Genomic DNA, 23,814 nt, shown 5'->3' with positions numbered 1-23,814 from the left:
GTCTTTTGGAGTGATTTCCCCCCGGGATACATATGTGGAAAATGTTACAGTGGAATGGGAAATCCACACACTTCCCATGGAAGGGGGGGGGGAATCCATTACTTGTCCTTTCCTTTCCTTAGCGGTCCAGCAACGCCGTGTCCACACATGGCACGAAAAGCATGAGGCCGATTCCTATCGCAGCAGGCAGGAAGTTTGTCCCACCTCAGCAAAAGATTGCATGTTTGTGATGTGGGGGCCCCCTCCTTACTGGCACCTGTTAGAAGGAGGAGGCCACTGTATGAGCCTTGCAGTCATTTCTCTCACCATTACACACGAGTTTCTTAAATGTCCCAATTTGCAACTCCATTGCAAATCCAGCCACCTAATATGCACCTTGTGGGCCTTGTTTCATTTCTCAGTGAAGGTGCTGATTTCCATTGTTTCTTTCACAAATGCAAAGACATAATAAGCCGATTGCCTTCTTTTTAATATACAGGACCTGGCTGCCAGTGGAAGGCAGTTTTATGCCAGTGGTGCAGTATGTATGGCTTGGATGTCTGTGCTTAAACACACACACACACACACAAAATGCATATCATGGAATTTTAAGAACAGCTTGCTTATAGTTCTCAGTTCTTGAATTACTTGCAACTGGATTATATTTATTGCGCCTCTTAAAGTGCAGGCATACTGCAGGTCATCAACATTTATAATGTCTCACTTTATTTTTCATCGGTCTTCTTTTATATAACGATGAGGCTGCATAGAACTTGGACGTTCAGCGTTTCTGCCCAAATGGCTATAGCGGGAAATTGCCTGAAGCGATTTGGGTGGCCTCGCCCAAGTTTATATAAAATAAAATGGAGCCTGTTGCAGACGGCTGCATCATAACTGCAGAGCACTGGGCTAAAGAACTGCGTGTCTTAACATGCACTGTTGCCTTCTGAACAGAAAAGACTGTAGCCCACGTATTGAAAGTGTTAGATGCTTAAGAGCGTGAGAGGAACCGTGCTGGATCAGTCCAAAGCAGGCTTCCTCAAACTCGGCCCTCCATATGTTTTTGGCCTACAACTCCCATGATCCCTAGCTAGCAGGACCAGTGGCCAGGGATGATGGGAATTGTAGTCTCAAAGCCTGGTCCAAAGGCTCACAGTGACTCACTCACTGTGGGAGGCTGAAAAGCAGGAAGTGACCACAATAGTTCTCTCAGTGTTCATGGTCCTCATCAACTCGCATTCAAAGGGATGCTACCTCTGAGCACAGATGGTAATATAACCATCATGGCTAGTAGCCATTGTTAGCCTTACACTCCATGAAATTATTAATTGATTTATTGATTGTATTTTTATTGGCTGCCTGATAGTCTAGGTCTCCTAGCAGCTCAGAAAGATAAAATACAATATTAAAAATATCTCAAAACAGTTGCAGCATAGGAAAAAAAACTTACAGCAGTAGAGCCAAATCACAATACATCTAGAAATATATATATACACAATCAGTGGTACTAGAAAATCAGATTTGTGAGAGCAGGGATTTTTGAAGTCTCTGAGAGTAAAACAATCTTCCATTTGCTGCTGAAAAGACCATAAAGAAGATGGTAGCAGGCATGAGAAGAGAAGATTCCCTGGAAAAGACCCTGATGTTGGGAAAGATTGAGGGCACAAGGAGAAGGAGACAATAGAGGATGAGATGGTTGGACAGTGTTATCAAAGCTACTAACATGAGTTTGACCAAACTGTGGGAGGAAGTGGAAGACAGGAGTGCCTGGCATGCTCTGGTCCATGGGGTCATGAAGAGTTGGACACGACTAAACAACAACAACAGCAAGCCTTTCTGAAGAGGCTATTCTGTAGCTCAGGTGCTGCCACCGAAAAGGTCCTCTAGCAATCAAGATTCAGCCAAAGCTTAAGCACTCAAGTCCTGCTGCTTTCACTGGAAGAAGTTTGATATGCTTCTCACTGAAATTGATGGGGCATAAGAGTGTTTTTTTTAACATCATCTGCCCTGCAATGAAGTTTTATGCTTATGACCATAATACACATTTTGCATTACAGGAATTTGGGCTCTGGTCATACTGTGTTTTTACAATGGTGTTTAACATTCAGGTGTCTTCAGTAAAGGCATGCTAAAGTGAGAGTGATTTAGACTATTTATATTTGCTTGGCTGATGAAAACCTTGTTTTTTAAGGGGGTGGGTCCTGTGTAGTTTTCAATTGGAGTAAGGTGCCTTCAGAATCTGTTTTGATAGGTGAGACATGAAATATTTTAGATCCACCACTTCTGATGGATTAATCAATTAGTTGATTAAAAACATTTTCTTCCAATGAATTAAGGTCTCTCCAATTAATCAACATAGGAAAACTGCCCAGTATTGTCAACACTGATTAGCAGTGCCTCTCCAGTGTTATAGGTAGGAGTCCTTTCCAGCCCAAATGAAGATGGCAGGAGTTGAACCTGGGGATTTTTGCATGCAATGGAGGGGTTATTATATTGCCTAACTGGCTCTTTTAAAAGAGCTGGGTTAATCCTTTATTTGCATATTTTTTCTGTTTCAGGGGAAGGTATTTACTTCCTTGGAGCCTGAACATGATATTAATGATGTTTGCATATATCCTAATTCAGGTATGTTGAAAATTCTTCACCATTGCTGTGTTTGTCAGATGATAGGTAACCATGCTGGTCCAAACATGATTACATCTGGTAGCTTTCCTACCTGGGTGTGTGGTTGATTTTGGTCCTCTGTTGGGATGTAAATAATCAGAAGGGGGACCCTGCAACATAATATTGCAGTATGGAGGGCTTTTGTTCAGGATTCCTGAAATCATTCTGTTCCCCTTGTTTTCTGGCTCCCAGCCCCACCCCAAAGAGTATTTCCAGAGCTAGCACCAGACTTCATGTGCCACTGATGGGCCCCTCACTCCAACACCCCAGATCGAGGCCCTGTCCTGTTGTTGCATGGTGTGCATGTGTGTCAACACTGCCTCTCCACAGGCTGTGTTCCACCCTTACCAGTTAACGTCGGCAAACCTCGGGAGTTTCTCCAGGCCAGCTGACAGTGCCCCATTGTGTTGGTTGGCTACATACGGACCAGTCTCAAGAGAACTGAGAATGCTATTAGTATGTATGGTTGCTCCTTGCAAGTTTTGAAGTAATGGCGACTTCAAAATTCCCAGCCAATGTGTAAGTTCATCCCATGTCTAGGCTCATTTGTGGAATCCTATACTATACTAGGGGCTAGATTCAACTGAGCCAGCATGCTAGTGGAAGTCAGTACAAGGGCTTTTGCTAGTGCAATGTAGCTTCACACCCCACGCCCCCAAAATTGACTCTGGCAGGTCTGGTGAACCCCCAGAACAGGGGGGGTGTCATTCCATCTGGCAAGCAGAAATGCTTGTGATGGAACAAGCAGAATAGTGCCTGTCTAAAAAGGTTATTCCTGTCGGAATAACTATCTATATCCAAAAACAGCAAGTAGGCAGTTGTGTCTCCAATGTTTTATCTTGCACACTTCAGCTCATTCCTAAATTCCAAATCCTCTTGTTTCTCATAAAAATCATATCCTTGTCAAAACTGGATGTTCATTCTTTCATCCTCTGGCTTCATCATGAAACACCTACAAGATCTCATTCCTCAGCATAATTTCAGGTGGCAGTATTTTAGTAATGAGGTTATTCAAACTAGTCTGCAATATTTCTTCATATAATCTGATTAGTCTGCTCTGTGGTTTAATAGGTGTGTCCCTCTTCCTGTAAACAGTGATCAGGATTAGCGTGTTTAAACAAAAGAGTTCTAAGAATCTCTTTAATTCAGATTTCTCCCTATCTTATATCTGCATCCAGCCACTGCCCCAAAGAGTGCACACCTTCAGTCTGTAGGAATCTGCTTCCATTATGAAGTGTTTTCTTTTCTTGACAGAAAACATTTGAAATAATTATTAAATCGAATCCTCCCTTTCACCTCCTCTTCACTGACTGCGGGGTGGGGGGGTGGGGTGGGAATTATCATTTGTTCCTGTGAGTAGAAGATAAAAGAAAATGGCTTTATTTCAAAGGTGCTTTTCCACTCATGGAAACCCTCTTCTATTCACTCTTGTGACATAGCAGAAGGGCGAGAAAAGTGACTCCAGCTGCAGAGTTTATTTGCTTACTAAAATTGATATATCACTTATTCAAACAACAGACCTCTAAATATGTTACAAAACACAATCTGAAGTCAAAACAAAATAAAAAGATACTTCTTCAGATACAATCTGAAGTGTTCATTAAAAATACCAATAAAAGCAAACATTGAAAACAGTTACATTACATTGAAAAAATATAAAACAAGTAGTTTTAAAACAATTATACTTACTAAAATCACATGCTGAAATCACATGCCTGGGTAGGTTTCCTGAAACAATTCAGATGGGCACATATGGGTTCTTACATAGGGTTGCCATATTTCAAAAAGTAAAAACCAAGACACCCCAAAAGTTGCTGAGTCTTTAAAAAAGAAAATCTGGATGCATGGTAGCCCTATCTTACATTTCTATTTTATTTATTTATTTCATAAAATTTATATACGACTCGATTGTATATGTTCTTGAACAAGAGCTTTTAAGAACTGACTAGATTTCATATAAACCATGTGGAGCTACTAATAATTAACTCTGCTACAGAAAACTTGACCCATTTTCATTCCTGCTCCCTTAAAATCCGTGGTCATTTTGCTACTGATTTCATGGGAGGACTGCATCTGTTGTTGCTTTCGAGGGAGAACAAAAATTAAACCCCCCCCCCCATTTTTCAGATACTTGGATTGCATTGAGAAAGGTGACTCTCTGAATAAAATGGCAGGTGCATTTGACTGGGTGAGGGTGTATGTGGTAGGAGAAGAAGAGGAAACAGGAACAGCTCTGGCTCAGTAAAAGCTCCACTTTTTTGAGTGCCCAGGAACAGCTCTGGGCACTCAAAAAAGTGGAGCTTTTACTGAGCCAGAGCTGGTATGTCTATAGTGCTCTCCGATTTCTCTTTAGTAATAGCTTTGGAATTCATGTTCTAACCAAGTGTGTTCAGTTCAAATTTCTGAAAGTTAAAAATGGGAGGGGATGTCCTGTATTTACAAGATTCTCTTATAAATCTTTAGGAATGCTGTTCACGGCCAATGAAGCCCCCAAAATAGCATCTACTACATACCAGTAAGTAAACAAAAATTTCTCTGCTATTATGATCTCTGGACACCGAGAAATAGCTCTGTGCTTTGTTTTTTTCTTGTAATACACTTCTGATTTTAACACGTATGTTAGAGTCTGTGGTGTAAACTTGCTACTGAAAAGTATGCACCAGAAATATATTATGGATACATTTCACTCTCACCCTGTTGTAATAATGCAACTATGTTGGTTTTAAAAGAGCAGAATAGCTTTGAACTATGTTCAGCTTTTGAACCATGTTCAGCTTTGGTTTCACAGAGTAAGTGCAGAAAGGGAAGAAGGTGCTGTTTTATTTTCAGTTCACATTAATGTAAATGGTTAATGACCTTGGTTGTAGTTTTTTACTTTGCTGAACTTTGATAGAACTTGAAAGCATATGATAGAATTTTAGTACAGCCAATCACAGCCTCCCTTTAGGATTATGAGGAAGAGGAGTGCTGTGAAATCCCCCAAATTCCACAAGATAGGTTTGCATTTATTTTGCCTGCAGCCATACTTGCATTTCTTGGCTTTCCTATGTTTGTAATTAAATCCAGTCTTCCACCAGATACAAAAAAACCCCCAAAACTTTGATTTATGCACCCTGGCTAGAAAGTGCAAAAGTATAAATGTGCTTACTAGTGGATTCAGGTTGCGGAAAGCTCCACTTTAATTTGCATAGCTGAAATATAAGACCAGGAAGCTAAGGTTTTCCCTTGAATTGCACAATTTCCGCCATACCCATCTAGTGCCTGTGTACATGGCTTACAATAATTTAAGATCACAGTTATATAAATCAAAAGGGAGAAACCACAGACAAACTAATACAAATTAGTTGCGTGTTTTGTCAACTTGTTTCTTGGACTTCATTCCGGGACACAACATGGGGATGTAATGATCTGAAGATTAGAGAACAACTCTGGTTGGTGTTGTGTTATGTTGGCTGTGGAGACCTGGATTGTTTTCCATAAACAGGATGCTGGAAGATGGCTGAAATCAGCCTTCCAAACGGTGTGGCAGGGGTTGCCAACCTGTGGCCCTCTGGATGCTGTTGGACTCCCAATATCCACCAACCAGCTCTAGGCAATATGGCTAATGGTCATGAATGATGGGAATTACAGCCCTGCAACTGCTGGAAAGTATCTCCTCAGTATTGCAAGAGCACTGAACTGTCAAATGCCTTGAGTGAAGCTCATATTAAGGATGGGGAAAGGCTCTGATGGGGCAGTGAAAGAGAATTGCAGGACATTACCATGACTTTCCATTGTACCATTTTATTTTGTGCTTTTAAAAGATCTAAGCTGAGAAGGACCATGGTTGTTTCGAAAATAATTTGTTCAGGGGGAAAGTTGTTTCAGCCACTGATGGCTTTGTTAATAACTCTTCCTTCTTTCCACTTGGTGGAAAGCTTGATAACAGTTATTGTTTCGTAGTACTTTTTCTATAGTGGTGAAGTACAAAACAGTCAGTGTTTAAATTCTGTTTTCACAAGATGTCTCTCTTTTTTCCTCCCCTCCCCCACATTTAAAAACCCTAGTCTTTCCACCCACAACTTAGATAAATGCTTGCATAAAACCATTAAAGCAGGTACAGATGTGGGATTTAATGGACACGCCATTTAATGGGCGTATCCTAAGGGCATTTTCATATAGATTTTAAAATATCACGAACGTTGTAAATTACACTCATACAATGCTAGGTCTCTGTCTCTTCTGCATCTGTGTCTGCATATAGTAATACGGATTTCAAGTGAAAGGCTGTGGTTTGTCTGCTAGTATTTTTAAGTTAACCTGTCGGACGATTGTTTTTCCTTCTCAAAACAGGAAGCATGGGTTTCCTATCTGTTTTCAGATAAATACTTTCAATCTCAAAAGTAGCACGTTGGGCTTATTCACAACAAAGGAAATCCTCCACTTCCCATCAAAACAGGTTGCCTGAAAGGAAATGCGCGCGTGTGGGCATAGGTGCGGAAACCATCCAATGTGTGACACTCGGGAAGTAATTTTGTGGGGGCCATCCGGTAGAATCTCTTAACACATTTGGATGCTCCGTTGGGAAGTGTCTGTGCGCCCGATAAGCGGATGTGAAGCACAGATACTGCTGTTAGAAGTGAGGCACTGCGTTAGTGAATAGGATCCAGCTCGTAAATGGCTGCTACAAGGATAAATTTGAGTGGATAACTGTGGCTCAGTAGAATAACTCTGCCCTGGAGCACAGTAGAAAGCTCTACAGCAGGGATGAGGAACCTGTAGCCCTCCGTATGTTGTTGGACTCCATCAGCCCCAGTCAGCATGGCCAGTAGTCAAGGATGATGGGAGCCATAGTCCAGCATTTAATGTGGAGGACCACAGGTTCCTCATCCCTGTTCTAGAGTTTGGGAAGTGGAGGAAATGGGTTGCTTACACCTGCAGAGTGTTAAGGACTCTACAGTGCCTTACTTCCAAGGGATGCCAAGCAGCCTCATTCAGGGGCAGACCACATACTGCCCATGGGATTCATTCGTTCCACTTAAATGTTTTAAAGTGAAAGGTCTTGTGCTGTTTACAAAGGTATTGGAGACTTGAGATGCTTCCAAACTGGGCCTTTACTGTGGAATAACTATATTTTTGTTCGCTCACCTTTTTATGGGACATCTGCATAAGATAATGAACAAATCATCCCTCTCTCATCTTTCCCCCCCTGTTCCAGTTCTGCCCCCCCCCAAAGCTCAGCAAATCTGCCTTTTTAAAAATCCAGTGCCATTTCCCAGATGTAAATGGCCTATGGTTGGTAATGGCCTGTGTAATTTCTCTGGCAAGTTATTTATTCACAATGAATCCTATTATATTCTGAATAAACATGTGATATTGCATTGCATGGATGTGAATAACTTAAGACCCAAATAAACCAGTCTAGCATGCCTGTGAAATATTGAGGAGTTCTGGTGGGTCTGTTTGTGGGAGGTTTCACCCTTTAATCTTGGGTTGGGGAGGCAATGTATGACTTGTAGGCTACTTCAGACCTACCAAGAGCTCCTGTTTTTTCACACGCACGCACACACACACACACACACACACCCCTGTCTGTGGTAGATGACTTGCAGACAGGTTATCATGAAGAAGGGGAAGAAAGACCTTGGCAAGCTGGAAGTGGGCCATATGTACTCTTTTGAATCCTTTATGTCTCAATGCCTATTAAGTGTTTGGACTAGGGGGCGGGGACAGGAATCTTGTAATGGGGACACTCACGGGCCTCCAGAGATGGTTATTTAGGACAGCTGTAGAGAAGGGAAATAAAAGATGCCCGGCAAGAAGGAAATGAGTGGAAATTGTCTATGGAAGACCTTTATGTGTTGTTTAGAGTTCTAAGGAGCAATTTACTCTGTCAGTTTCTGACAAATTGTTAGTGCATCCTCTTCCTTGGAGCAGCTTGCTCAGACGATGAGCAATACATCCATAATCCTTTAAAAGAAAAAAAAGTTTGATCTCTAGATAATTAGCAGTGACTGGAAGAGGACAAAATACACACATGCAACCAAACTCAAAGAGATCTAAGGGTGACCCAGAAAGTATAAAGCTAGGATGGGCAGCTTTAATTTTTTAAAAAAACGTGTGCTGGTTCTCATATAAGGCTGAAAAATAAATTTGATGAAACTACAATATGCTTAGCTCGGGCACTTTCTCATAGGATATTTGTGGGTGGGGTGGATTTAATGTCAAGGACGTTGTTATGGAAAGAATGAGTAGGCCTAGGGGTTTTATGTGTAGTCAGTTAAGGATATTTAGCAAAGCAAAAAAAAAGGACAAAGGCTGCAAGGTTTTTAGCGGGGGCAATTAGAATGAGATCTATTATTTGATTATTCATGCAAACCTCCAAAATGTATTTTGTATAGTTAAGTTTTTACCTTTATCTTCAGTACATTTTATTTTATTTTATTTTATTGCTATGGCTAGTGGCTGATGCAAATAAAGATTCTTCTGATTCTGAAAGGGGCAAAGATATGTCTGAATCTCCCCATTTCATTATATGCGTAGCTCTCCATTGTGGCAGTTTTCTGCAACTCTGATGCAAGTGCCCCCTGTTACCTTTTTCTTTTAAGATTGCACCAACGACACACTAAAAAATCCCATAAATTGTGGTCCACTGAGATACAACAGCTAGTGACCATGACCTTTTATAATTCCTTGTTTGTTTTCACTTAAATTATCACCACTGATAACAATTTTAAAAAGGAAGCAGACCTTCTAACGTTCCATTTTGTAGGTGCTTTGGGTATTCCGTACTTGCCATTATTTCCTGTTTCCTTCCCTTGGAGAGAGGGCTTTTGATGTTTACCTTGATGCACTCTCCGGTTACTCAAATAATCTAGCTTCACTGGGTGTGACTGTGCGCACATGAAGTGGGAGAGAGATTGATATCAACAGTGGAAAAGGGTTTAGTTGGTCTGAATTTTGGAGGAAATGGAAACCTAATTTTGAGATACATCAATAGTGTGGCATCAGGGGTCATAACTGACCCCCCCCCCTCCAAGGGCTGTATGAATCCATACAATGTTTTCATCCATATTCCATGTATTATTGTGGTATTCAACCTGTCCCCTGTGTTTAATTTGAGTGTTTCGGCATATAATGTCATTGGCGTCAGTTTAAAAAGTGTAGGAAAGGGGAATGAAACATTGCATTTCCAAAACATGGAGGATCAGCTCTAAGGTCCGCACAATGAAAATGCGCATTTAGTGCCACAGTCTTCCCGTTTGCATGGTCAAATCTTTGCTTAATCAGTCAAGATATGCACAAGCTTCAGACAAGCCAGGAAATTGCAGTTAACATTGTAGCTTCCTTTTGCATCCAAACAGAGTAACTATGAGTAATGGCTTCCAAGCAAGCCAGAATCTTGAAACCAAATTTAAAACCATGCCTTAATATATTCTGGATTGTTTAGAAGCCTTTCACCACAGTTTCTTGGTTTGCGGCATAACAGGAAGCTATGGTTACCTGCAGTTTCCTGGGTTTTTCACTTGCTTGCAGAAACTGGTTATGTGTGGATGTCTGAAGCTGATGCATATCTGTTTATTAAGCAGTGCATTTGACTGGGTGAACAGGATCTGTATGTAAACTACTTTTATCTGTCTCTGTCTATATCTACACACAACCTTCAGAAGGTTTTACCAGAAAAAAGAGTTGTTTGACTGGGATCCCAAGAAAGCTGTATATGTATTGTGGGGTGGGTGGGCTTGCAATGGCAGGCTTTTTATGGAGCTGAAAAGCTTCTGTGACCTCCCCACCTCCCCCTGCAACGCCTTGCACATACTGGAATCTATTTGATTCCAGCAAGTTGGGGGGGGGGAGTTAAAATCAGCAAACCCTTCATCACCATAAATGGTTTGGAGTGCTGTAATAAATATTGTGCTGATTGACATGGATTTACATGAGTCTAGTAGACGACCGAAAAAACAAACCCTCAAATCAATATTTTTTAAAAATTTAATTGTGTTGCTCTTTTAGCAATATGTGGCAAACCTATTTGCATGAATTTGCCATGTCTGTGTGAATACCTTCATTAATGCACCTTGTATTAAGAAATGGTATCTACACACTTTGGTATCTGTTCAGGGTGCACTTACAACTATCACAACTTCTCCAGCAAAGCTGCAGTTTTCCATGATCCTTCATATGTTTACATCCTGGAACAGCTTCATTAGGATCACTAATTACTTGGCAATCTCTCCCTTTCTTTTTAAGGGAGAGATTGAAACCCCGTTATATAGTGGATGGACTGAATCCCCTGTATTTGTTTTAGAACCACAGTTTGCCACACAATTATTATAGTTTAATGGTTTGACTGTACGTCACTTATACTGTTCAGACTTGCATCTTAACAGGACTTGTACAGTCTTAACAGGCTTACTCATCTGGCTGCCCTCTTGTCTGCAAAGTTAGAAGTTCAGTGTTCTGGTTAAAGTAATGACAAATTATGTAATAACAGCTGTTGGAATGTCACAGAAACAGTGATTACGACTAACCTTGGTGCATTTACAGGTTTTAGGTCCTGCTCCAAAATGGTGCTCGTTTCTTGATAACTTGACAGAGGAGCTGGAAGAAAACCCAGAGACGACTGTATATGATGACTACAAGTTCGTAACAAGAAAAGACCTTGACAATTTAGGTACAGTATTACTGCCTTGAAAGATGCAAGAATTTATTTATTCCTTCTTGTTCTTTTTCATTAATTCTGCTCTCAGTTGCTCATTTTGTTTACATGCTGCTATAGTTGCTGCCTCCTGCTGCTGAGAGAGGGAGGCCAGCAGTGATGGTTTGCCTGTCCTAGCCCATCTCTTTTTGTAGCGATGACTGAGTTGTGGGTACAACACACGACTCCTCGTGTTTTTCCTACATCAAGCTAGCAAGAAATTTTGCATGACAGTTTGCAGCTTTTTGCCTGGCAACGTACCTGTATATCAAGTGTACATTTTCTCCCTATTCCCATGTTGGAAAAGCAACCCATTCAAAGGGGGTCCTTTCACACATGGCACACTCCCAATAATGTTGTTGGAGAAATGGGCGAACCTTTGTATGCATTGAAGGTATAAATACATTCCAATATGTCAGTCCAGTGTGCCGGGTTCTGAACATGTGTGAAGGCTGCAAACTAGGAACTTTCAAAATTTCTGCAAATGAATACGTACAACCACCACCCCAAGAAAATTACAACCCCAATTTTATTTTACTTAAGAAAACAACAGCCAACTCCTGTGATGTAGCCAAAATATTTCCTAATACATTGATATTTTATGTCTGTGTCTTTTTCTTTCTCCCTTTCCCCCCCCTCCTCCACCTCAGGGCTGGCTCATCTTATTGGATCATCACTTCTCCGAGCATATATGCATGGCTTTTTCATGGACATACGACTGTATCACAAGGTGAACTGGGCAAAATAAGGCTGCTTAGAAATAGGGCATCTTATGAGTCCTTTTTGTGACTTACTGTTTTGTGTTTGCAGGTAAAAATGATGGTGAATCCTTTTGCCTATGAGGAATACAGAAGAGAGAAAATTAGGCAGAAGATTGAAGAAACACGGGCACAAAGAGTGCAACTAAAGGTAAAGGTGCAGTTTTAACTGTTCAATGAAGTGTCCATAAACAGTCCATTATGGAGTGATGGAGAAGCTACCCTACCAATCCTGTACATTTGTGATGCTCTGAGACACACTGGGTGATATTTAGTGTTCCATGGACCCCTTTCCTCTCCCTCCCTGCCATGCACATTCACGTATCTCCTCTGGAAGGGTCCCCGAACCCTCCAGAGCAGATTTGAAGGGGGAAGAAGAAGAAAGGAGGTTACCATTGCCCATGCAGAAATCTTTCACCTTGGTGGGAGGACGCTGTTGGATGTCACACATGATCAACAGCCTCTCATATATTGTCAGAATATGGGACTCTGATTAAGTGCGGAGAAATAACCACAGTAAATACTTTCAAAGCATCTAATTTAAAAGAGGTTCGGTTTCTGACAGCCGTTACAACTTAACAGATGAAGCTTCTTATGTGTGCATTAGTAAAATACATTAGTAATATTCAAAGCACATGGCAGCACAGAGTGTGGGGGGAAAGAGGTTGAAGGTGGTACCAACTTAAGCAACGCTTACTAAACTCAAAAGTCTAAATCGGGTAGGCAACCTAAGGCCCGGGGGCCGGATGCGGCCCAATCACCTTCTCAATCCGGCCCGCAGACAGTCCAGGAAGCAGCGTGGTTTTACATGAGTAGAATGTGTCCTTTTATTTAAAATGCATCTCTGGGTTATTTGTGGGGCCTGCCTGGTGTTTTTACATGAGTAGAATGTGTCCTTTTATGTAAAATGCATCTCTGGGTTATTTGTGGGGCATAGGAATTCGTTCATTTCCCCCCAAAAAAATAAAGTCCGGCCCACCACATGGTCTGAGGGATGGTGGACCAGCCCACGGCTGAAAAAGGTTACTGACCCCTGGTCTAAATACATGGTAAAAACAGATTGTTGATTGATGAAAGAATCAAGCCGCAAAGGAGTATAGGTGTTTCTTTCCTGGAGAAATGGAAGGGGAGAATGGCTGTTTGACAACAGCTGTATAAGACCGCCAAGAAGATTTCCACACCCTTGCTCCTTACAGCCAAGCAGCAAAAAGGGCAATTGGGGAGGGGGGGCGGACATGGAAGGCAGTGCCAGCATTTGGGCACCACAAAGTCTTAAGGGTAACCAGGCAATGGTGGAAGCGGAGCAGAGTATGCTGAAATAAACCACGGCTGCAGAATGTCCTTTAGCTTAAGTGCGGTTTGTTCAGTAGCCCATCGTTTTAACATTTCTTTCATTCTCTAGAAACTTCCCAAGGTTAATAAAGAGCTTGCGCTGAAGTTGATTGAGGAAGGAGAAGAGCCACAAAATGAAAGAAGAAAGAAGCAAAAGGTAAGAGGATATCCTTCCCTGTTTCTGCCATTGCTTTTGTACGGCAGTAGTAAAATGGGAGGGGCCTTCAGATATTAAGACATGCCAAATTGAATCAGTGCTTCTGTTTTCAGGGTAAGCATGTTTCTATATGCAGTTGTGTAGAGCGCTGTAGAACCATTACAGAGAATGTCCCTTGCAGTGATTGCCCCTGGTTCAAACTCTGACATCTCTGGTTAAAGGGTCTCTGTCGGCAGGGCTAGGAAAGATATTTACCATAGCCCCGGCCATGGTAGACAGTACTGGAACTAATGAGCCGATAGTTTGAACAGGTATAAGGTCACTTCATATGCTTACTTAACTTGGCAGAACATAACCTGATTGCAGTTAATCAGCACTTGAATAGTACTAATAGGTTACCGGTACATTGCTCATAAGTCTCTGTGTCTACTATATTTCTAACCTGAGCCTGTTACTAAGCATATTACCATTGAGCTAAGGCAAAATTTTGTATAATTGAGGAAATTATCAAGAGTACCAAGAGCTTCCCACTACACAGAAGTTGACATGGAGTTAATATTGTGATAAAAGTTAACTCAAATTGCCATGCATGATAGCTTGAGTTTGCTTTGATTAACTCCAACCCAGCTTCTCTGCAGAGGAAAGTCAAAACCTAGGCAGCATGACTGTGATAGGCAGGGGCTGAGTGGGTGGGAGAAGCAGCAGCTTTTAGCACATAAGCATTACGTCCTCGGCTCATCTGACATTTTAAACTTGGCCTTTACAGCTTTCTCACTTTAAATGTAAAATAAATTATGGCGTCAGCACCTGACTGTTTCCCCAATGGGCCATAAAGCAGCTGGCCTTAGTAATATTCATCTTAGTTGTTCTTTCTGCATATTTTTAGACCTACCATTGCTGCTCAAATAATTTTCCTTTCTGGGCAGCTGTACAAACATGCTGTTGGACCAGATCGATTCCCAGGTGTTAGTACTTTTCCAACGGCAGCAGTCAAATGGCATTTTCCTAACTAATAAAAAAATGAGCATTTGTTACTAAGCTACTCATTAAAGTGTCATAATCTTAATTAAAAATTTAGCTCACTTTAAAGATGAAGCTGCCACGCTTGCTGAAGTTTGTAAGTGAGACATTCCAGCTGCCCAAGTTTCCCCATATTAGGCTTGCTTAATTTAATGGTGTCTGTGACTAAAAGATTTGGTTCCAAACTTTCCAGCAATGTCTTTTTAATGGTTCATAAAGACATGTTGCCAAGCACCAGGTTGGCATCGACTTCCATCCTTTTCATGTTCCTCAAAGAAGTCTGTGAAGGCTGCCAACACCATGTCTGCCTGATATGTTCCAGATAGCTATTCTTCTTCCTGCTGTACATTTTTCAAATGTTATTTCATTTTGAAATATTTAAGATGAGATATGCAGAAATGCACATATGCAGAAACAGGCATGGATACATGTGTGTTTGACAGGTACATGAAGAGTTACAATAGACATCCTTTGTGGGGCAGATGCATTTTCCATTCCTTGTGTTGGTTGCCATCCTTTTTTAGTAGCTTGTGATCATATCATAAGCAAGTCTGGAAAATTTTGATTTCACATTTCTAGACAACAGCTTAAAATAGTTAGACATCCAAAATATTTTCTACCCTTCCCATGACTTGGCTCTGTGGTGCGTGAAAAGTATTTAGGTTGATGCTGTTGGTGAGTCATCCTTGCTCACATTTTGTGTCCATCCAATGTTTTTAAACTTTTTTGGGGATATTTTAACTTCAGTAGTTATGTCCAGTATATGAAACATGTGCTATATGCAATATGAAGTTCGTGTTGTTCATTAAATGACAAAGGAATCTCTTGGCAGAATGGCAATTTTAATTATTCCCCTTCCCCTTCTGGTGAATAAAATATAGCCTTTATTTCACAGAAGGTCTTCTTGCTTTGTGAAACCCGACAGAAAACCAGGTTTGTTAGAATGTTGTAAGTTTTATAGCCAGCTCTTGACTTCGTTTTTGTTCTGTTTCCTTTCTAGAAAATGCCTAGCATTCTTCATGACGATCGCTTCAAAGTCATGTTTGAGAACCCAGATTTCCAGGTGGATGAGAAGAGTGAAGAGTTCAGACTGCTTAATCCACTTGTTTCCAAAATAAGTGAGAAAAGGAAACAGAAATTAAAGATCTTGGAGCACCAAGAAAGCCTGGGAGAGGTAAATCTGTGAGGTTTTAGGATTTGCCTTCTGTTCTCTAACATATATTTGCAAGAATGTGAACACCATCCAATCACATTGTGGGCTCAGTACCCTTGAAGAGAGGATTCCCAATAGGACTCCGTATAGCCTTATTTTCTCCACCTAACCCTGCCCTGAGGTACACATCCAGGCAATCCAACAAGGGGAGTATTTGCCTCCCTCACATAACATGTGGGGAATGTTCCATAGTTATACTCTGAGCATAGATAACATGCAAGGCACAGATGGGGCTGAATATAAGAGGCGCTGCATTTGGGGTGCAAGTCAGCCATGCTTTAAAATGTCTATGAGCATGCAATAATATTTATACATACTAAAAACTCTGTGCTTCAATAAATCACGGATGATGAGCTTGAACTAGCTTGGATCACCCAAACCTGGGTTGATGAGTTACGTGGAGTTGATCTCTCAGCTGGGTTCACCTGGATGCTCCATTCAGTACCAGGATAAGCTTAGGAGGTGGTGTTTCTGTCATGTATAAGAATCCCTTCTCCCTCTCCAGATTTCCTGTTGAGATGGGTCCCAGTCTCCACTTTGTGTGTGGTTTGTTGGGCAATTGGGCCCAATAAGAGATTCTGCCTTTCTCAGCCTGAACTGATAGAGGTTCTCTCTGATTTGATGTTACGGACCGCAGGGTGTTGGTCGTGAAAGACCTCAGCATTCATGCCAAGGCTACCTTGACAGAGGAGGCTAAGGACTCTGCAAGCTGGCCCAACATTTTGTTGACCTAATCCATGTAGCAGGACCAACTCTTGATTTGTTTTTCTCAATATGCACGAGAATGGTGGTCAAGCTGGGGATTTTACTCCCAACTCTTTTTTCGTGTTTGGATTACTTCTATCTGGTCTTGTGTCTTTAAATAAATTTTGGCTTTTGAGGCCTGAGGATGCGGACAAATATGCTTGACCAAGTGTTGCCCACTTTGTGGCTAACTGTCCTTCTTGGGCTCGTTGCAGTGAGCAGGGAGGGGTTGACCAGTTGGGTCCAGGAAGTGTTCAGTGTCTCCTTGAGTGAGGGAGCCATCCCATTTAATTTAAAAGAGGCTGTGGTTCAGTTGTTCCTGATGAAGCCGACTCTGGACTCAGAGGATCTTATTATTACCAGCTGGTTGCCAGTGTTCTTTTTCCTCTTATAAGCAGGCAAATAGGTAGTTGTGTAACTGTGATCTAAGTGGTTTTGTAACCCAGTAGTAATGGTTGATGGTTGTTGTTGTGAGATGTTCAAATGGGGCCAGGCTAAGTCACATGCTACGGGTGTGGGGGTGAGACTGGGGATGGGATCAGTGAATATTTGACAAAAAGAGATTTTGTTGCTGTATGTTCCTCTCTTCTATGAAGATTGCATCCAAATTATTAAATTTATTCTGCTCCTTGTCTTTCTGAGAGTCTTATATATCTGATCTAGAACTGTTTATTTAATAACCTATCAACATCAATAGTTTTATGAAGAACACTATGCATTCTGTTTCGTTGTGTTCCATGCCATTTAACCACCCCGACCCCCACCGTTAGAATTATAGCTCTCTCCAAATAGTGCATCTGTAGAGTGTCACGTACTCATCTAATTGGATAAATTGTTCTTCTAAGGAACATTAACTAGTATGTTGTGGGGAGGGGTGGCTTGTTGCTGTTTTTCTTTTTCTTTTTTTAAGTAGTTATTTTTGTCTGCAGGAAGAAGAGGAAGAACCAGAAGGAAAACCAAGTGATGCAGAAAGTTCTGAGACTTCAGATGATGAAAAAGGTTGGGTTGAAGAGGTCAGGAAACAGCGCAGACTTCTACGCCAAGAGGAAAAATTAAAACAGCAGAAGTGGTTCAAGGAGGATCAGCAAACAGTCCTGGAACCTAAGTTCTTTGAGATTAAAGCTGGAGAAGAATTTAGAAGTTTCAAGGACACCGCCAAAAGGCAAAAGTTAATGAAGTAAGGCTAACACCTCTGTTTCATTCACCGGGATTGCAGTTAATTCCACCCCCTCCCCTTGAATTGTATTTGAGAGGCTCATTTAGATGTTGCACTGATTTCTTCTGGGGATGGTTGTTTCTACAGCCAGACATGGTGCTGGGAAAGGATCAAAGGAGGTGCCCCTCTTGGACACACACCAGTCCGCTGTCTAAAAATACAACATAGGGCTACACCCAGAGAGACTCAGCAGTGTGTTGTGTCATTGTGAACGGATTGCAGCCCCTTAAACCCTAAAGTGCACCCATGCTGATGGGTCACAAGACCTGTTTCCAGCTAGCTGTCAGCCTGTCTGAACCAGTCTAAAGAATATTTCCAAACTTTTCTGCATCCCTTGTCTCATTAGCCAACTTCGTATTGTTCTGTTTATAATCGGCAATCCAATTTTTTGCTAGAACTGGTGGCTAATTTAATTTCTCTACACCAGAAGCTTTACCAGAGGGCCCCCCCCCCCCACAAAAAACCCTTGGAGATTAGAATTGCATATACATTTGTTAGAACAGGGCTTGACTTTTTAGTCTTTCACCTCATGGGCTTGGTAGTTTTTTTCGTTGTTGTTAAGACAAGCACATTTTGACACTCCCCATTTTCACTCTTGGTTTCGTCTACTGCAGGAACCTGCTTTTAGCATTAAACAATAGCTCAAGTTTGTCCTGAAGAAAGTTCAGTAGATTTAATTATTTATATTGGAGTATAATCATTATTAACAGAAATGTATCTGAAGAAGTGTGCATGCACACGAAAGCTCTTACCACTAACAAACTTACCGTATTTTCCAACGTATAAGACGACTGGGCGTATAAGACGACCCCTAACTTTTCCAGTTAAAATATAGAGTTTGAGATATACTCGAAAGCAGATTCTCCACCCAGAGTATAAGAAGACCCCTGACTTTTGAGAAGATTTTCCTGGATTAAAAAGTAGTCTTATATACAGTAGTTGGTCTCTAAGGTGCTACTGGAAGGAATTTTTTTATTTTATTTTTTGTTTCGACTATGGCAGACCAACATGGCTACCTACCTGTAACCATTATTAACAGAGTTGTATATATATATATATATATATATATATATATATATACACACATATATATATAATATACACACACACACACACACCACACACCACACACACACCTTATTACCAATGATTGTAATATCTTACATTACTCTTGTTTCATATTATCATAATAGCACCTTTGATCAGCTTACCGTGTTTCCCCGAAAATACACTGTCTTATATTTTTTCCCCCTCAAGAAAACACACTATGGCTTATTTTTTTGGGATGTTTTATTTTAACCGCTCTGCGTCGGTACACTGCATAGCCACGCCTATCCAGGCCGTCTTAAGGGAGGCACCGCGTCACTATGTCTTATTTTCGGGGTATGGCTCATTTTCAGGGAAACATGGTAAGAGTTGTATCTTTTAACTGAAAGGATTTTATTAGTATTCTTCAGGTCACCTGCATGTTTTGAGGGAAACAGGTTTAGGCTGTTCTAGAAAACAGCTTCTGAATATGGTTGCTTTAAATAGCAAAGATACAATAGGGAATATCGTGGTTACTGTAGTTATAGAATAAATTGCTGCAAGGTGTAATGGTGAGTATTAGCTTGGGGATTAGACATATTCACGGCAAAACAGGTGTCTCAGTGCCTATTAGCCATGGTACACAAGAACAGAACCACCATATACAGTTTTCCTGTAATTACAAACTCTGGGAGCAAACACGCCCTGCTTGGGAACATCCCGGGAGGCATATAGCTGGTCACTGTTGGTGACAGAATGCTGAACTTAGAAGGGCCTTCCCCCCCCCCCCAAAAAGTGATACTTATGCTAGCCAAATAATTTCCTAAAAAACTAGGTGCTAATTACAGGTAGGCAGCCGTGTTGGTCTGCCATAGTCAAAACAAAATAAAAAATAAAAAAATCCTTCCGGTAGCACCTTAGAGACCAACTAAGTTTGTTAACTAAGTGCTGATTAGTTGGTCTGCTGTCCATGAAACCTGTCACACAGAAAGAAGAATTTCTGGTTAGTCATAATTCCAGGATTCACAAGAGGGCTATACTTTTATTAGACCAACCGTGATGTCACAAAATAGTGAGAAAGCTTTCAAGTTCTAGAACTCTTCATCAAATTGGCTATTAAGGGAAGTAGAAAAACTGGCTTAGTGTTAGAAACCATTAAAGTCTGCGTTTTAGTATCAGTCTTAAGGCATTGCTACGAGCTATGCAGGTTTCCAGTTACCATATTTTTCCATGTATAAGACGCCCCCTATTTTGGGGGACTCAGATTTAAGAAAATGGGGGGAGATGGAAAAAAACCTAGTCTTATACACGGGAAAATACGGTACACCTAGAAATAGGCAATGGCTGATTCATCATTCTTAAAACATATAACATCTAGAAAGTTCCCTATATCTATCTCAAAAGTTAAGCAAAACACACAGGTTTATTGTGGCTGAGAACCAGTAAGAAAGAGAAACATGGCAATTTTTATATTGGCAAAACTGGAGATTAATTTCATGTGGTCTACTTAGGTTTTTAAAAAAGTCAGTGGAAGCCAAATGAGAACACTTTTACCTAGTGGCTGCATGGAGTGTCCCTTCAGAGAGTAAAGTCCCATCTTCAGGTGTATAAAATCATGTGACTCCAGCTAAGGATGCCACTCTTGAATGGCAAAATACCTAGTAGATGCCAGATATATATCTCCTTTTCTTTATTTTTTCTTTTCATTGTAGTATATGTAACGTAACTTCCTGAATCTCCAAGAAGGGCCACCATATTAGTTTGTTGTAGCAAAAACAACACAAGTCCTGTAACTAATTTAATGTATTGTGGCATAAAGTTTCGCATCTGATGAAGTAGACTCTGATCCAGAAAAGCTTATGGCACAATATATTTGTTAAGGTGTTAACAGGGCTCAGCCCCCCCCCCCCCGAATCTTGACTGTCTTAATGTCTCCCCAATCCACCTAATGGCTAGACATTTTGCTTTTAATTATGGCACTTTGAAGAGATTTATGACTTTTTAATATAAGACTGGGTGTTGCTTTATCATATTCCTGACTCAGTGTTGCTCAAAGCTTTTATTAATACTGTATTAAGTTCTCCCTTAACAACCATAAAACACACACACACACACACACACACACACAACAATAAACAGTGGTATGGAGGGGAGAAGACAAGGGGGGGTGGCAATGGCAAAAGTATCCCGTATTCCGGCAGTTTGCAAAACTACTGCCTTTACTGAGCAAAGTGCTCAAGAGGTTGGTGGTTAGCCAACTTCAGATGCTCGTAGAGAGGACAGATTATCTACACACAGCCTGGCTTTAGGTCCCATTTTGAAACTGAATTCGCTTTAGTCACCCCGACAAATGACTTCCTTCAGGAGCGAAACTGGGGGGTGTGATCCTATCAAATCTCTTGGACTTCTCATTACCTTTTGAGACCATCAGCTACAATATCTTACTGAATTGGCTCTGTGGGTGGGGAGTAAGGGTCACAGGGTTACTGTGGTTCCACTGCTTTCAGAAAGCAGCATGGGGGTGTTCTTCTCTTCCAACTCCATGGCACTTGGAACTACAGGGTCCCACAAAGGTCCCATTTTGACCCCCATGTTGTTTACCAGCTCCCAATATTATTTAACACCTGTAGGGAACCATTTGCTGAAGCCATCAGGGAATTTGGAGTAGGGTACCCAGCTCTATTTCTTCTTACCATCTTAGTTGGGGTGTAGGGGTTTGTATCTAGATTAGTGCCAGGCTGCTGTAATGAGCTGGATGCAGGCCAGTAAATGGGCACCGAACCCTGATAAAGGGGGAGATGGTGTGTCTTGGCAATTTTTGGATCTCGGAATTGGGTAGATGGCCAGCTCTTGATAGGGTTGCATTCATCTGGAGAAACAGGTATGTACATATTCTAGGGGTATTCCTAGATTAAACTTCGTATCTGGATTTGGAAATGCAGGATTGCCGTGTCTTAGCTTCTTGTACCCTATAAATTACATGTGAGAGTCCCTGTTAAAATATTTGTGCAAAAATTGCTTAGTGCTAATGTATCCTCTTATCTGAGGTACAATTGTTGGTATATAAACTATGCTTCAGGCTGCTTCACTTGCTTTTTTCGCTTTCACCTAAAATTTGCTTTCTGTTTTGTCCAAACAGAAAAGAGATTTATTTTATGTGGCATATAAAATATTAGAAATGTGGTTATGTAGAGCTCTGGGGGGTTTTAAAGCGTATTTTGTAGTCTGTTTTGCATATAATAGTTCTGCTGGAGCACCTAAGCATTCTGTAAAAATGGATCTTAAACATACAGCGTGTGTGGAGCATACAAACCTCATGTTCGTATGTGTGTAATATTTGGGAAAATAAGAGTGAAATTTTCAGAATTTTTTTTTAGTGATCATATTTGGAATGGCATGAAATAACTTGTGTGCACACAGAGGTAGTTATTCCCCCCCTGTGTACTTTTAATGTGCTGACTAGGAACACTAAGAAACTGACTTTCCCCCTCTTGTATCTCCTGCAGAAAAACACTCGGAGATCGTTTGCAGCTCGAAGAGAGAGTTGGTGCACTTAGCGTGCATGACACCACTGTAGGAAGTAAACAAGTTACCTTTAAATTAAAAAAGGTAAGCTTAAAGTCTTAATGGTGTAAGTTAATGCAGTGTTAATTGCAATGCAATAGAAGGGCTAAGTCAGCCTTCTGGTGGACGATTTGGATTGTTTCAAGGGCTGGGCTCTGTTTGTGTTGTGCAACTTCAGCAGATTTGCATACCTCTACTTGCTTTATATAATTTATTTCATTGCTTCTGGCTGTGGGGAAGAGCAGTGAGCTAGGCAAGCTGCTGAATCTCTGTAAGCTTCTAGAGGACTCTCCTAGGAAGCTAGGAATTCTATTCAGTCATTTATATGGGATGGTGAGGGGGGTTAGTTTGAACACAGCACAGCACTAGCACAAACAGAAGGCACAAGTTGAGGGTGGAGGAATGTTCCACCCAGCATCAAATATTTTTCTAGTGTTATCCCCAACCTACTGATGACTACACACTGGTGGTGAGAAGGAAATTGGGAACAAATGGAAACATGGATGTCTTTAAACAAAGTGCCTTGCAGTATAGTCTCGTACATCTCTACTCAGTTCAATGAGGCTTACTCCCAAATCAGTGGGCACAGGATTGCACCCTTAGTTGAGCTTGCACATATATAGATATAGATATAAATATAGATATAGATATAAATATAGATATAGATATATATAGTTGTTTTTATTAATTTCCCCCCAAAAGCACATTATTATTATTATTATTATTATTTTAAAATTCAGAACAAACAAGTATACAGGATTAAATATAATTAAATGTGCTTGTACATGAAACTAGAAGATAAAGTTAATAGCTTGTTGATACACTCAAGACAATGTGGCAGTAATAATTCTCGGGTGACTACCTAGTAAATTGTGGGGTTTTTTTTGGATTTGACTAGAATAAAGTAATATTTTCTCCATCTCTCTTGGTATATCAGTATGGTTTGGAAGTGCAGTATTCACGTGGGTATTTTCTGCATTGTTTTCAGTCAGAGCAACAGAAAAAGCAGCAGGAAGCAGAGAAACACCATCATCAAGAAAGGCGAAAACTCAGGCGTTCAGCTGGCCATCTCAAAAGTAAAAGAGGAAGAGGGCGGCCCTTCCATTAACGGGACAATTCTGCTTTTGATAGACACAAGTGAAAACTCTTCAAGTTACATTTGACAGAGAAGAACTGTCCACAGCACAACTGGGTGGCAAAGAAAGAACAAAACCAGGGAAAGCAGCTGATTTGGAATGGAGATACTTATGTTTCTAAACTGCTGGTTGTAGAACATTGTGTTTGTTTCAGATACAACCATTCCTGTGCTGAGTAGACATCACCTTTAAAAAAAATAAAATTTTAATAGTAATGCGCTGTTTCAAAAGACTCCAGCTTTGAAGGACTGAAAAACTTTGAACTGCCAAGTCTTATCAAGATGATGATGGGTGGGAATGGGAATTATATGACAAGAAATTATGAAGT

The 23,814-nt window shown here is 40.9% G+C and overlaps 1 protein-coding gene across 1 annotated transcript in view; it reads left to right on the top strand.

The window, feature by feature from the left end:
• Nucleotides 1-23,489, top strand: part of NOL10 (nucleolar protein 10) — a 36,723-nt gene extending 13,234 nt beyond the window's left edge. The window contains 11 exon segments of the mRNA XM_033143098.1: nucleotides 2,538-2,604; nucleotides 5,107-5,139; nucleotides 5,142-5,158; nucleotides 11,170-11,296; nucleotides 11,971-12,050; nucleotides 12,131-12,229; nucleotides 13,481-13,567; nucleotides 15,588-15,761; nucleotides 17,474-17,721; nucleotides 22,293-22,395; nucleotides 23,339-23,489. Coding sequence (XP_032998989.1) covers nucleotides 2,538-2,604; nucleotides 5,107-5,139; nucleotides 5,142-5,158; nucleotides 11,170-11,296; nucleotides 11,971-12,050; nucleotides 12,131-12,229; nucleotides 13,481-13,567; nucleotides 15,588-15,761; nucleotides 17,474-17,721; nucleotides 22,293-22,395; nucleotides 23,339-23,458 — 1,155 coding nt within the window. The 3' untranslated portion in view covers nucleotides 23,459-23,489.
• The last annotated feature ends 325 nt before the right edge of the window (nucleotides 23,490-23,814 follow it).

This window comes from Lacerta agilis, chromosome 3 (assembly GCF_009819535.1).
Source record: "Lacerta agilis isolate rLacAgi1 chromosome 3, rLacAgi1.pri, whole genome shotgun sequence".
NCBI classification, from domain to species: domain Eukaryota; kingdom Metazoa; phylum Chordata; class Lepidosauria; order Squamata; family Lacertidae; genus Lacerta; species Lacerta agilis.
This window is presented reverse-complemented; position numbering and strand designations above follow the sequence as displayed.